We start from the raw sequence: 14,802 nt of genomic DNA, 5'->3' as shown, positions 1-14,802 counted from the left end.
TGCACTGAAAAAACAATACGCAAAAAACACCTTTTTGAGTGAATGGGAACTTAATAATGCTGCAAAAAACTTGTCTCGCGTATGAGAAGGAATCATAGAAATATCATTCATTCATTCATCGTCTACCGCTTTATCCATTTAAGGGTCGCGGGGGGTCGCTGGAGCCAATCCCAGCTAACATTGGGCGAGAGGCGGGGTTCACCCTGGACAGGTCGCCAGCCTATCGCAGGGCCACATACAGAGACAAACAACCATTCACTCTCACATTCACACCTACGGTCAATTTAGAGTCTCCAATGAACCTAACCCCATTCTGCATGTCTTTGGACTGTGGGAGGAAGCCGGAGAACCAGGAGAGAACCCACGCATACACGGGGAGAACATGCAAACTCCACACAGAAAGGCCCTGGTTGAACCGGGATTCGAACCCAGAACCTTCTTGCTGTGAGGCGAAGGTGCTAACCACTACACCACCGTGCAGCCCTATCATAGAAATATGAATGGAGATAAATAAATGTCCATCGAAAATAAGTTGTCATTGCCTCACTAAGACAATTTTACCTTTTATAACAGGACTCCTGCAGGTTAGCCTCCTGCTCACCTCCATGCTTCCTCAGCTGTACACCCAGGGAGGGGACGGGTCAGTCACCCCAATGCCTCCCTCCCTGCGGCCCTGCTGTCGGTGTTGCTGTCCCCATGTGCTCCAAGGCAGAGTAAGTTTTCTTTCAGAAAAAGTATGGACTCCCAGCCAATGCTCCCTATTCACCAGCACATACACACGAGCACAATAGCACCATTAAATATTCACAAGCATCACTTTGGTCTCGGAGAGGGGGACTGAGTGTGAGGCTTTACGAGAGAGAGAGAGAGAGAGGGGGGATGTGAGTTGCCACTACTGGACTCAGAGATGTTTTGAACATGTCTCCTCAGAGGGAGACGTGGATGAAGAGATTCTGCTTTGGAATAACCTGAAGTGGAGAGACATAATGGAGGGATAATACTGTGGAGAAAGAGAAGACACAAAGGTACGGTTGACTGGGTGTGTATTGTGTGGTGCAGGCATGACACTTGATGCTGCTTGGCTCCATATGGCATGGCTGAGTGTGAGTGAGAGAGTGTGTGTTTGCAGTGCCAGTATACACAAAATGAACGGGGTGTTTTCATGGAGAAAGCTTTGTTTGCCGTTCTGAGCCGCGTGCGGAATTTCTGAAAGTGAGTTTAGTCGTAGTGAATTGTAAGATGCAGAAGTTTGCATCCTGGCCTCTCACACACTCAGCACATTTTGAACAGATTCGGTGTAACGTGGGAGTTTTCCAAATCTAATCTATGTGAATCCAACCTTGCTGTTTCCTTATTGACAATTTTAGAGGCTGAGCTGAAAGTAGCTGCATTCTGTAGCTTTACTGAAACCTCAGAGCTTCAACGATAATCAGTGTTTTGTGTGCTGACTGATTTCGCAAAGAACTAATTTTCTACGTATACTATTATTAATTCACCTCCTTTTCTAACTGACTGAACATGGAAGTTGTGGTATTGTGAGATAACGAGCATACAGACCTGACTGGTTTAGAGACCTTGTAACGCCTCTATGACTTTTAACTGTATGATTAATTGACTGAAACCTCTTTCCCCTTAGTTCAGCAACAATAATTACATCTTTGCTTTTAATGTCACAATATTATCATCGGCTCTTCCTGGTAAACGCCCAGCTACTTGTTCTAGTGCTGACTTGTTAGATATCAGGCATTGCTTCTCTTTGCTAGAAGGTAAGTTTATGTAGTTTTTCAAGAGAAAGACATCTTTAATACCAGAGTTTGACCAAAAGACAATGTTTTATAGACAGTAGAATAAGTGTGGATGTCTTGCTGTTGCACTATAGCTCTCTATCCAGGTGATGGATGTAGGATTTAAAAATATACAGATGACTTCCCCAATAATAGAAATTAACATGAATTCTCTGCTGTATACTGTTTAAGTGTCACTGAAAAAGAACAACAACACTCATAAACTGCTGTTCAGGACCAGAAAGGTGGCAAGAGGATTTATTTTTGATCAATATATAAAAACATTATTCATCATGTTTCTGGCTGATAGACTTTACATTAATTATACCAGCCATAGGCAACTGTCATCAGCATTTAAGGAATGAATCAGGGCCCTGATAACTTAGTCTCTTCTGCCCTCTTCTGATTCAGTCTGCTCATTACATGAATCTGCTTCTGAAATGAGAATCCAGGCACGTTGTCATAGTGCATTGTTTATTTGAACAGTGAAAAAGGGAAGAATCATGGAGGGGTCAGACGTCAAAATGATGCTCTTACAAGTCACAGTTTTCCTTAAATTTGCCTGCTCTGGAATAAAGGAGACGTTTAATTGCCTTGAAAGAAATATTTATTTTGCTTCTCTGATAAAAGAACAGCATGGGCCTAGCTCATAGCCAAAGCTTTGTCGACCGCTACAGGCTTCAACATTGATAAAATAACATTAAGTGATGTTAGAGACAATGAAACACACAAGGTGACCATGTGAAACATCCATCAAACAAGCACAACACTTTCAGTAAAATTATTTTATGTACAGTCTTGTTATACTAAGGACATTTAGATTCTGACTTCATAATCAAATTTAAAAGTTTTGCAAACTTTTACAAATCGGTGGAATATGGACAGAGGTTTTCAGCAGTGATAGGTGAAGATAAGGGTTTGCTGGGTCGGGTTTTCCTCTTCAGAAAAATCTGACAAAGCAGATTTAAGCCCACATATATATTATTTTCTCTATACCAAAGTAAAAGTACACACTGTAGGGATTTTCTGAACAAATAGTTTTGTTTTTGTGCGTGTGGACTGAGCAAAGACAAACAGACTACTGAGCCTTTGTGATGACCTAATCTCTTTAATGGCCTCAAACAAGTGGTCGGGTTGTTTTCTGTACTTCTCGTCCAGTGATCTTTGTCTAGCAGATAAATCAACCCATTGATGCTCAAAAAGAAGCAGGACTAGAGAAACATTATTCACTCAGTCCTTCACTGAATCCCATGCAAGTGCAACTTTAATTTAAGCATTTAAAAGAGACAGGTTGCATCATTAGGGAGTAAACCACCCTGTTAGCACCTCATTGAACCATTTAGGGATTTTATATGGACCATGACTCCACATGGTCACTAGTTACGAACTGCCTCCATGAGAAGCAGAAAACACAGGATGATGTGTCTTTTATGAGATGTTCACCATATCTTTCCGTAACTTATTGAATGAAAGTCACTATTTTGTTTCTGCTGTGACTTCAATTAGAAATGATTCTTATTGATGTCACAGCAAAAAATATATATTTTTTGCGATTCATTTTAGTTATCACAGTTTAAGCTTTTGTCGTCCCTTTCCACTATAAACCATCTTTTTTTATGTGTTTACTGCAAAATGAAGTCTACAAAACATGTGCCATGTGCCAAGCAGCCACAAGGAATTAAAGCAACTGATTAAAAGTACAGAGGTGCATGAAAGGCAGCCAGGTGTTTTTAGACAGTTAGAAAAAAACACTGACAGATTTATACAACATGGTGACATTCAACTATACCTATTTATTCACTTTGATTAAAAACCTTTTATATACAAAACAATCACACTTGTAACTCATGTTTAGGCATGCACTCCGATTATGTTAACAGTTATGAGCTTTGTAGGTGTAAATCTGCCATTATGGGGACTTTTCTCGCTTACGGGGCCACATTACATAAATCATTACATTATAAGGCGAAGACATGTTTTAAAGTTAGGTTTGGGTTTAGGTTCAGGTTCAGGTAAGAGGGGTAGTTATTGTTTGGCAACTAGCAGTTGTGGTTAAGGTTACAGTGCGTGTGTGTGTGTGTGTGTGTGTGTGTGTGTGTGTGTGTGTGTGTGTGTGTGTGTGTGTGTGTGTGTGTGTGTGTGTGTGTGTGTGTGTGTGTGTGTGTGTGTGTGTAAGGGAGAGAGAGGGAGAGAGAGAGAGGGCCTTTTGTGGCAGGTGTATGTTAGTCCTGATAAGGCTCCCCAAAACACACCAACATACAAATGCTTCGCAACCTTTTGTCATTGCAGAGGTTTCATTGCTGACGTCCGGACACCAGTGTGGGTTGATGATAGCTATTGTCTGTGTGTGTGTACTGTACGTTTGTGTAATCCTGCTTTTAACGCACAATGGACATGTCCAATGTTTGCTCGGGGACTTGTTCAGAGGGGGACGAGCTACTGCTACACACACACACACACACATCACTTGTACATGTGCAGCATGTTTACTCAGAAACCTAATCACCGCATGGATCGATGTTAAAAGTAGACTTACACCTGAACTGCCCCTCTTGTCTCTCCACTCACTGTTGTGTGTTTGTACTGATGTACGAGTAATCACTGAAGCTTCACTGAAGCAACAGAGGGTCTGTTTACCTCCAAAGGCCCATTGTGTTTCCAGATGGCCCATGTAATTTAAGGGAACGGAAGTGAATTGTGTGTGTGTGTGTGTGTGTGTGTGTGTTGTGTGTGTGTGTGTGTGTGTGTGTTGTGTGTGTGTGTGTGTGTGTGTGTGTGTGGAGGGGGGTTATAAAACATCAGCAGAGGGTCCAGATGAGCAGCAGGAGTAGGATATTTTGGGATACGAAATATCAGTCACTTATAAAGAACAGACGAGGTAAGTTACTCGAGAACCAAATGCTTGAATGTATATATTTATATTTGTAAATACAGTAGATATTGTGTATACACATACATAGTCACGGGAGGTATGATGCACAGTTTTTAATTAATTTAAGCAGATAGAAACACAGTTTATGCTGCCAGTGATGCTGAGGCTGTCCAGTGGTCCTCAGAATGGTAAGGGATAAGTCAGAGTTTTCATTGAAGGAAATAATTGTGAAATTATTTAATTACTTATTCTTAACAAGAGGTGGCAAAGTAAACAGCTAACAGCAAACCCTTTTATTCACAAATTGAGTAGAAGAAACCTGTTATTGCTGCATGTAAATTGTAAGTCATACAATAGTCCAAAGAGACATTTGATTGGAGAAGACAATTTGCCAGTGGAAGACATACTGAGATTTTCATTCACAAAGTAGTAGGTACACTGCAGAAAAAAAGATTGTAACCAGTTGCAGGATTATGGCTAATTTAGAATCCCCAAAATATCTTTTTGGTTTTGTCATATTTAAGTGTGAACCTGCCACTAAACCAGTGAGCAGCCAAGTCTGTTTATATCAAGTGATCCCACCACGTGTTGCTCTTTGAGCCCAGGCTGTGGGTGGTATGTTAGTGGCCACTAGTGACTTAACATTGTCAAGTAGCAGGGCAATCTGGCCACGAATATTTAAGACCTGAATGGGGTCTAAAGGTAACCTCAGTCCATCCTCCTCATCCTCCTGCCTCACCTTCTCTGCCTAAAAAAGCCCTTTGTCATTTTCCTCTTTTTATATTTTACACAAGATTTTAAAAAGCAGATGAAATGTTTGCAGGGGGAGAGTAATGTTGACAAAATACTGACCTTGATTACACATTATATTATTATCATTGTAGTTATATTTTTTAAACATGCTAGCAGCAGAATGAGTCTAGGGGTGGCTCTGTGTGTCTGCGTGTATGTCAGTGCCTGTCACTGAACTGGATGTAAGGTAGATGGATTGCATTTTGGCTCAAAGCCCTTAGTGTGTGATCTGTATTGTGTGCAGTACAAAGGTGCAGATAGATATTGTAATACATGGGAGTGTGGCACGCTTTTAATTCCCCTTGTTAATGTGTTTGTGTGTGTGTGTGTGTGCACTTGTGTGTGTGCGTGTGTAGCTGTTCCCTGCATTCAATGATCGCATGCAATCTCCATTTTGAGACATGCCTGCCTGCCTGCGTATGTCTGTTTGTGTGTGTGTGTGTGTGTGTGTGTGTGTGTGTGTGTGTGTGTGTGTGTGTGTGTGTGTGTGTGTGTGTGTGTATGTGTGTGTGCGCCGACAGTCATTAAATGAGCCTGTTGGCTGCGCTCTGCTCAGGTGATCTCCTTTATTAGTCTTGTGTCGCTGAGTGCGTCTGCTGAAAGCGTGTTGTCAGTGATTGGCACGCACAAGAAGAGACTCTCCCCTTCATCTCCAACTCACTCACTTGCTCTGCATTGTGCCCCTGTATCACTCTCTCTCTGCATCCCTCCATCTCTCCCCATCTTCAGTTTCTTAAGACCATTTTTGCTCTTCTATTTCTGTCGGTCCACTCTTTACTTTCAGTTATTTTCGTCGGTCACATCCTTTTAAGCAATTTCTTTCCTCTCTTTCTCTTTCTCTCCCTCTCCCTCTTTTTATTGTCCCTTCCATTCAATCCCACTTCCCATCTTTTTTTTTGCATTTATTCAATCTGTATTTCATTCATCAGCTGGTCATTGATGCACCGTTCTCTTTGACTCCACCTTTTCTGAGCTCCCTCTCCTCTTTCTCCACCTCCTCCATATCCTCCATCTGCACTCTATTCATTACCATTTCACTCAGTCAACAGACCACATCAGCCAGACATCAGATACATATCACACATATGAAAGGGATCACTTTGTGTGTCTCTCTACCTGTTTCGTGAATAACAACCTTAACTGTGTCTGTATCTGATGAGCAGGAAGGAACTTTTGAACTTTCCTCAGTGACCACTCTCCTTCTTTATTCCCTCATCCCAGTCTGCAGTTAGGTGATACCAACAACTGCTGTTGTTATTGTTGTTGTGCATCCTGCAGACTGTGAAAAGTTCCGGCCTGGGTTACTGCCTCTTGGGGATATATGATAAAGATTTCTGCTGAGAACCTGACGTAGGTCAAACCTATTAGATAACTGTTAACTGTAATTGACATAAGTTATCAAGATTGTGCTCTTTCCCTCTTTTAAGAGATATAATCTGCTTTTTCACATACCTTTAAAAAACTATATTCAAGATTTCAGCGTCCATTCTTGCTGTTTTTAGAAAATGCTCATGTCCGTTTTTCTTTACTTTTCCATTTGCCCTCTGTCGTCCTGCTCTGTGGTTTCTGGCGGATAACCCCTGACACCAAACCGTATGTATAATATATTGGTTGGGGAGGAGGCCAGGGTGGGGTTGACCCTTTGTGATATATTTAGAGCCGCCTGCGATGAATGTTTTATCCATGCTGCGTAGGCAGAACACAGGGCAGTCATTAAACATTCATATCTGCCACTGAGATGACCTCCTGGAATATCAGCCTGTCATCAAAGAATTAACCTCAAGCCTTCATCAACGAGCTACCATCAGCATCATCATTTATGTAATGCCATTGTACCTCACACCCCTGAATCCATGTCACACTTTGCACTTCTACAAATGGGGCATACTGTAGTGTGTGTGTGTGTGTGTGTGTGTTTGTGTGTGTGTGTGTTTTTAAGCGAGGCAAGTATGGCAAAGATTTATGTAGATAAAGTGTAATGCCGGTGGATCTCATAGTTATTAACAGCCATTGAAAATGATATTTAGAAACATAGTGTGTGAAAGATTCCTAATCATGTCGTGATTAGGTGTGGTTTCTGATTTGGGTGGTCACAAAAATGGAAAGATGTTTTAAATGTATGGCCTCAGTTAAGTGGACTGTAATGTGGAGTAGAACAACAGTTACAGTAATTATTTTTCTTAAATCCTAAATCTTTCTACATCAAACGTTGAAACTGTTGAATGTTTGTATGAGAATTTTAGCATGCATCAATCTTAGCTGTCGTCCAACTACTGGTGTGTATGTGTGTTTTGGCTCTGCGTGGTTTCACCTCTCAGACACAGTTTAGCAACAGCTCAGTCAGTCTGCATTATTCATACAGGAGCGAGTCTGCAGATAGGGTTACACCGAGGCAGTATAGCTGATACGTTATAGTGCCATTTGCAACTATAACTGGGTATACACTAACTCTGATGCACATACACACACAGACATACACTACATATGCTCATATGTTTACGCGCATGCGCTGAGGATATGTCGGGGCCTCAAGTTGAGGCGAACCTGGGAATGGATGAAGTTGCAGTAACCAGAGAGAGATGCAGAAGGTTGCAGGAGGTCACAAAGGCAAGCTGACGTGGATATGGGAGGATACAACCACAAATGCAGCACACATACACACTCAGTCTCAGACAAAGAAGAGGACACCCCTGAAGGCCAAGACTGGCAGTGTCGCACGCACACTGGCTCTCCTTGGTGGGAGGACATCCTGCCAAAGTTGGCTCAGCAGCCAAGATGAGGATTTACCACCGGACTCACAGGACGCACTGACAATGGGAGACACACAATGGACTACACAGACTCAGTCACAGGGATAGCAGGCTCTTTTATTCATCGTGCGACAACAGTTAACAACAAACCTTTGAATAGGATCAGGACCAGGAATTTACAAATATTTTTGTGATTTTTTGGATGCTACATTGTTAAAGACTTAATTGAGAAATGCCAGAGGCAACAAATAGGTAAAATCGCGCGACACTGAATCCAGTAAGATTAAGTGTTTGAAATGTTACTTTTAAAATTCAACAAGCACCTGCTATTTAAAATGTAACACTCCTACAGAGGTTTCCATCTCTTTTTATACACAAAGTGACAACAGCTCTTTTGAGGATTGAAGACGAACTGTAATGCGAGCGAGCACTGATGGCTGAGATTCCAACTCCATTACTGGATCGTGTTTTGAAGGACTGTGGTTTGTGTTTGTCTCAGTGTGCATTTTAGAACAACAGACTTGGAACAGTCACAGTGCCACAGTGTTTCTTGGGTTCAGATGGGGGGAAAAGGAGAAAGAAAAGGAAAAATATGGGAATGAGAGAATGTTGCAACTTGAACCCTTCTCAAGAGCACATATCCATATTGACATTGACTTGCTTTAGCACAATACCGGATCTTGTCCTTCCTCATCTTGTTTAGCATGCATTGAGTAAGGAGACATCATGCCACCTAAAAAAGGTGACCAAAAATCAGCTGCCAAGAAAGGCAAGTCAGAGGAGCCTAAGAAGGGAGTAAAAGATGACAAGAAGGGGGGAAAGAAAGTGGAGGACCCACCAGCTAAGGGGAAAGGAAAGGATGATGGGAAAAAGGGAAAAATGAAGAAACCTGTCAGCGAGTCAGAGGAGGGGTCAGAGGAAGAAGAAGAGGAGATAAACAGTGAGGACGAAGAGAGTGATGCCAGCGAAGAAGAACCTGTAACCAAGAAGCCAGGAAAAATGGATAAAGGGAAAGGAAAAGCAGCTCTGAAAGGTGCATCCAAGGCCATTGCTGTGAAGGGTTTTAAGCCTCCTCCTAAACAGTCACTTCCATCTGATGATGATGATGATGATAGGGGTGAAGAGAAGGGGAAGGCACAGATGAAGAAAGGGATGGCTGCAGTAAACTTGAAAAAGATGAGTGATGTCCACATGAAAGGAGCCTCCAAAGCCATGATGAGTTTTGCTGCAGAAGGCCAAAAAAAGAATGTAGGTGCAGCAAAAGCACAGAAAGCAGCAGATGCCAGGTCTCACCTCAAAGGAGCCTCCAAAGCCCTCACAGGCCTCACAGGAAAATCCTCCCCCTTTAGCTTGCCCTCAAAACGACAGCAACCAGAGAAGGCAAAACCTAAAAGAAACCTCAAAAGCACCTCCCGCCTCTTCCTACGACTCTCAAAGAAAAAGAAGCCCCCTGCTGATGGTAAACCACTTCTAGGCACCAGCAAGCTTTTTGCTGGGTTTGGGGCTAAATCAGCTTCTGCTGACAAAAAGCCAGGTCTGTCTGGCTTCAGCTTATTTAATAAAAAAAATGATAATACTGTAAAAGAAACCCCACCTCCTAAAAAGACAATAAATCTATCCAGCCTAGGAGGCAAAGGAAAAATGGCAGCAGAGGCAAAGGGGTTGGGAGGGAAGTTCAAAGGCATGTTTGGGAAAAAGAAGGCAGGATTAGGGTTTAAGAGTAAAAGTTGGATGGTGGGAAGGATTGCTGCAGTAACAAACTGGCTGACAGGGAGGTTTCTGACTAGTAAGGGTCAAGGTCAACTGGGAGCACGAGCAGGAGGACGGGGGAGAAAGCACCTGTCATTTGCTAACAGGGACAGTAAAGAAAGACAGACACATTATTACAATGAGGCCTTGGAGTATGATGATGATGAGTATGGATATGAGGAAGATTACCAAGACAGATGGAGACAAAGAGGTTTCCTCAGACAACCCATGACCTATGACTCATATGACCCTTATGAAGAGGAAATTGATTACTATGATGATGACGAGTGGGAAGATGAATATGGTTACTATGATGATGAGGGCAACTTTTATTATGATGATGAGTTCTACTATGATGATGGCATGAATTACTACCATTACCCCTATGGCTATTATGATGATGAGTATGAAGAATACTATGGCGATGAAGGGATAGAGTATATCTGTGGTGAAGATGGAATGCTGTATGCAATGGATCCATACTATGGTGATGCTATGGATAGTTTCTATGACCCATATGACCCCGAGCTCTATGGAGATTACTTTAACCATGATATAGTTTATAACTATAGGACGTCTGAGCCATATGGCAGGATGAGTGGTGGTTATGACGTTTCAGGCCTATATAATAACCCAATCCTCGGATATACAGACCCTACTGCTATTTACAACCCCTATCAGCAACCTTTGTATATGGATGCTGGGCTGGATCCAGCTGAGTCAGGACAGCTTTATGGACAGGAGCAGCTGTCTTACCCTCTAGCCGAGCCATTTTCAGCAGCGCAGTTCAGGGTCCCCAGGCCCCAGGTTAGGCTATTTGGAAAAGATAGATTAGAGGTAGAAACCCTGCCACCTCCTCCTCTTTATTCTCATCCCTCTTCACCAATATCTTTCCCTATCACCCCAGCTCTTGCCCTCAACAATCTGGAAATGATGTCAGATATACAATATGAGCGGTCCTTCCCCATATCCCCTCCAACACAGCCCCATTACTCCACTGTCATGAACCAACAACCAATCACCATTCCTCCCAGACAAGCCCCCTCACCCTCGGCTATGATCTTTCAACAGGAGCACTTCCCTCCCCCTCAGTCTACTCGCCCTCCTCTCTCGGTTTCTCCCAGTCACTTTAACCTATCTCCAATTCCACCACAAATGGCCTCTCATTTGTACCAACCATCCCTCCCCCAAGACCCATACATATTGCAGATGGGGCAAATGTCACCATTAGTCACACCAATACAGCCACCAATGACTCCACTGATGAGTTCACCATTGCATTTATCAGCAGCATCACCTAGGCCGGTGCGAAGAATGAGTCCCCTTCCATCCCCACAGCTCTCACTGAGACCAGGATCAATTAGGACAATTGCACCTCATTCACCTCGCTTCTCACAGAAACAGCACATGGCCTTCCAAAAAGGCATCAAGCCGGACCCCCATCTCTCTCCTCGTTTACATAGGAAAGGACTCACTCATGGGGCCTCAATGGGAGGTCAAAGGCCCACTTCCTATCATGACAGGCAACGACCACCCAGCCCACCTGCTTCTCCAACACACCAAATGACAGGGATGTCTGTTAGAGCTCAGCCGCCCCTGCCAAGAGGAATTGAGGGAACTAGGTTGCGCAGGGCTCCATCAACTGTTCGACCTCAGTCCCCACTTTCTAGCCCTCTAGCTTCTCCCCAGGGATCCCTGAGAAAGAGAGCAAGCCCACCACCTTCCCAAAGACTCTCTTTCAGACAGAAACCACCTCCGGATGCTATCTTACCATCTACCAGACCAAATTTCTTCAAAGGTAGAAAACAAATATCCAAGATGAGACATTCTCCCTCTCCTTCCCTACCATCCCCGCAAAGACGGAGTCCACCTCTACCCGAGAGATCTCACTCTCCCCCTCAAACCTTTCGCCCCACCTCTCCCCACCATCCCTCTTCTCCTTCCTCATCACGTACCGCCAATCGCAACCTCCACACTAGGTCTTCTACTCGTAGGCTGAGAGGGGGCGCAGGGGGTCAAAGTCACGTGCCCATGGGAACTGTTAAACCCTCCCCAGCTAACCCCTACTTACAGAGACGCAACAGACACGGGCCCCCTGTAACTCAGCATGTGGCCCCATTCAGGTCATCGATCCATAGTGGCCCAGCATCTCCTTCAGGACAAATAGGGGGCATAGCTGGAACTCCTGTGTTATCAAGGACAGGCTCCCGGCCTACAGGGTTAAGGGAGTCGCAACGTATTGGAACTCCCCAAGGAGGCTTCCGCAGGCCTGTGGGTAGGGGGCAGCCACTAGTCCGTATGCCCAGAAACCAGCCCTCTCTTCAATCTAGGCAATCATTCAGAGCACCTCCTCCAGTGCCTCCTGTCTCTCCACAGCCGTCTTTGAAACAAAGTGGCCCTCTTTCGCCCCAGCCTTCAGTACGCAGGCTGCAGAGTAGACCTCTATCTCCACAACCATTGCAGCCTCCATCTCCTCTGCCCTCCCATTCAACCTCTCCAATGCAGCATCTATCTTACCCTCCCGCCCCTCACAGGGCAATGAGTCCACACAGTCTAGGGCAAACATCTTTTCGTGCTCCAGTATCTCAGCCCAGTTTTCCTCCTGCCACTCTCCCAGTATCGCAGAGTATTGCCCAGTATGACTACACAATGCTGGAACGAGGCCCAACCTCAATGCTTACCAATGCTTTACCCACTGATCAGTTTGTAGGTTCTCCTTTTGATTCCGCTCCTCTTCCTTCCTCCATTCCTTATTCCCCCTCTGCTTACTCTTCTCATTTACAGACACCAACCTCCCAACAAACACAGCATGAAATCCACCCTCAAAACCTTCCTCAAGCATCACCCTCGTCACCTTATCTAGGACACATGTTCCAGAACCAGAATCTTCAGAATGCCATCAAAACAACACCTTTACAGAGAAGCATATCGCCCTATCATGGTAGGCAGTGGGAGATATCAGGTCAGGTACAGGTGAAGCAAGATGAGAGGCCATATGCCACTCTTGGTTTATCCAATGCTTTAATGCAGAACTCTCGCTTGCGCAGTGCCTCCTACTCATCTCCTCTACAACGCAATGCCAACCTCTATACAACTGTCTTTTCACCCCCTGAGGCAGAAGCCCCTTTCACTTCCTCTTTACCATCCTCCCCACACCTGTCTTCTGCTGTACTTAACTCCCAGCTACGTAATGCCTCCTTCGCCTCACCCCTTCAGCGACACCTCTCCCCCATGCCTTCTGCCTCACCTGCTCCTCCTCCCACTATACCTCAACAAGAGACTATTAGAGGTACATCCCCACTTTTTTCTGGTGGTCTCCGAACCTCCCAAATCCAGGGCTCCATGTTCAGATTTCCAGGTGGAACTTTGACAATGCCTCGGGGTCCTGTTGAGCCTCCTGTTACCAATGATGGTGGAGGTATTGTTAGTGGTGGTGGGAGGTTGTCACCTATGATGCTTTCTAGTGCCCTTCAGAACCCAAGCCTACGTCAGGCCACCTATCGACTCCCTGATGGTTCATTGATCAACAGAACAGAACACGTTGAACCTTCCTCAGGTCAATCACCACTCTCCTCCCCTATGCTGTCCTCTGCCTTGCTCAATCCCAGTGTGCGACAGGCAGCATATCGTTTGCCTGATGGCACTCTTGCAACCAGGACAGAGCCCACTACCGCACTTTCCCCTTCCTCACCTATGCTTTCCTCTGCACTTTTGAACTCTAGTGTGCGTAAAGCCACATACCGTCTGCCAGATGGAACTTTGGTTACAAGAAATGAGCCAGCATCTGAGCATGTCACTCCTTCCTCTCCTATGCTCTCCTCTGCTCTTCTCAATTCTAATGTTCGCAAGGCCTCCTATCGATTACCAGATGGTTCAATTCTGACACATCAAGGAGAGGAGACACAGAATGCTGAGAGCACAGTATCATCCCCTGGGCTGTCTAGTGCCCTGATGAATGCTAACCTGCGTAAGTCAAAATTCCAGCTACCACAAGGATCATCCCTGTTTTCACAGAACCAACCTCAAGCTTCTTCTTCTGCCCCCTCTGGTCTTCTCCTTTCTGGGGCCATGCTAAACACCAGTCTCCGGGATGCCTCCTACAGACTCCCTAACACATCACTTTTGAGGCAGCCTGGCTCTGCTGATACCTCTGAGACACGCTCTCTTGACGTTTCTAATGCTCTTCGCAACCAGAACATTCGATCTGCCACCTACCGTTTGCCAGATGGAACTCTGATGACCCATGCTCAGCCTGCTTCTGCACCCCGAACACTGGACCTGTCTAATGCTTTGTCAAAGAACCCAAACCTCCGTGAGGCAAAGTACCGTCTCCCCAATGGTAATATCATGACACGTCTTGGTGCACCTAGGACTCCAGAACCTCGCTCACTTAACCTCTCTGGTGCCCTGCAGAACCCTCAACTCCGGCAGGCCTCTTTTCGCCTCCCTTCCTCATGTGCTGTAGTATCACCGCAGGTCCAGGGATCCAGCCTTGAACAGCACTGGGCACAGGGATCCGGAGTTGAAGGCTTGGAAATGCAGCAAGATGTAGATGTGTGGGGTGCAGAAAGGGTTCTACCACATGGAACAGTGCAGAACCTCAATAAGTGGTCTATGTATAGAGACGGGGAGCTGCTGGAGCCCCACAGCATGATGGAACGTGGACATGTGGGGCATGAACCAGGGGAATGGATTCCCAGCAGGGAGGGGGAACCACAGGGGCACTGGTTTGACAAGGTAAAAGTTTTTAATGAGTTACACCACAAATCGGCACAAAGTTGGGCACTTTCCTGTAAACCTGTTAAGTATTAATCTTACAGACACAATATGGGTGAAAACAGCACAGGTGTAGATT

The 14,802-nt window shown here is 44.8% G+C and overlaps 1 protein-coding gene across 1 annotated transcript; it reads left to right on the top strand.

The window, feature by feature from the left end:
* Window positions 1-11,765: 11,765 nt before the first annotated feature.
* LOC124849450 (mediator of DNA damage checkpoint protein 1-like) lies at window positions 11,766-14,782 on the top strand. The gene is made up of 2 exons (XM_047328177.1): window positions 11,766-14,684; window positions 14,768-14,782. Exons 1-2 carry the CDS (start codon window positions 11,766-11,768, stop codon window positions 14,780-14,782), a joined length of 2,934 nt encoding a protein of 977 aa, XP_047184133.1.
* The last annotated feature ends 20 nt before the right edge of the window (window positions 14,783-14,802 follow it).

Source organism: Scophthalmus maximus, chromosome 17 (genome assembly GCF_022379125.1).
Source record: "Scophthalmus maximus strain ysfricsl-2021 chromosome 17, ASM2237912v1, whole genome shotgun sequence".
Taxonomy (NCBI): Eukaryota; Metazoa; Chordata; class Actinopteri; order Pleuronectiformes; family Scophthalmidae; genus Scophthalmus; species Scophthalmus maximus.
This window is presented reverse-complemented; position numbering and strand designations above follow the sequence as displayed.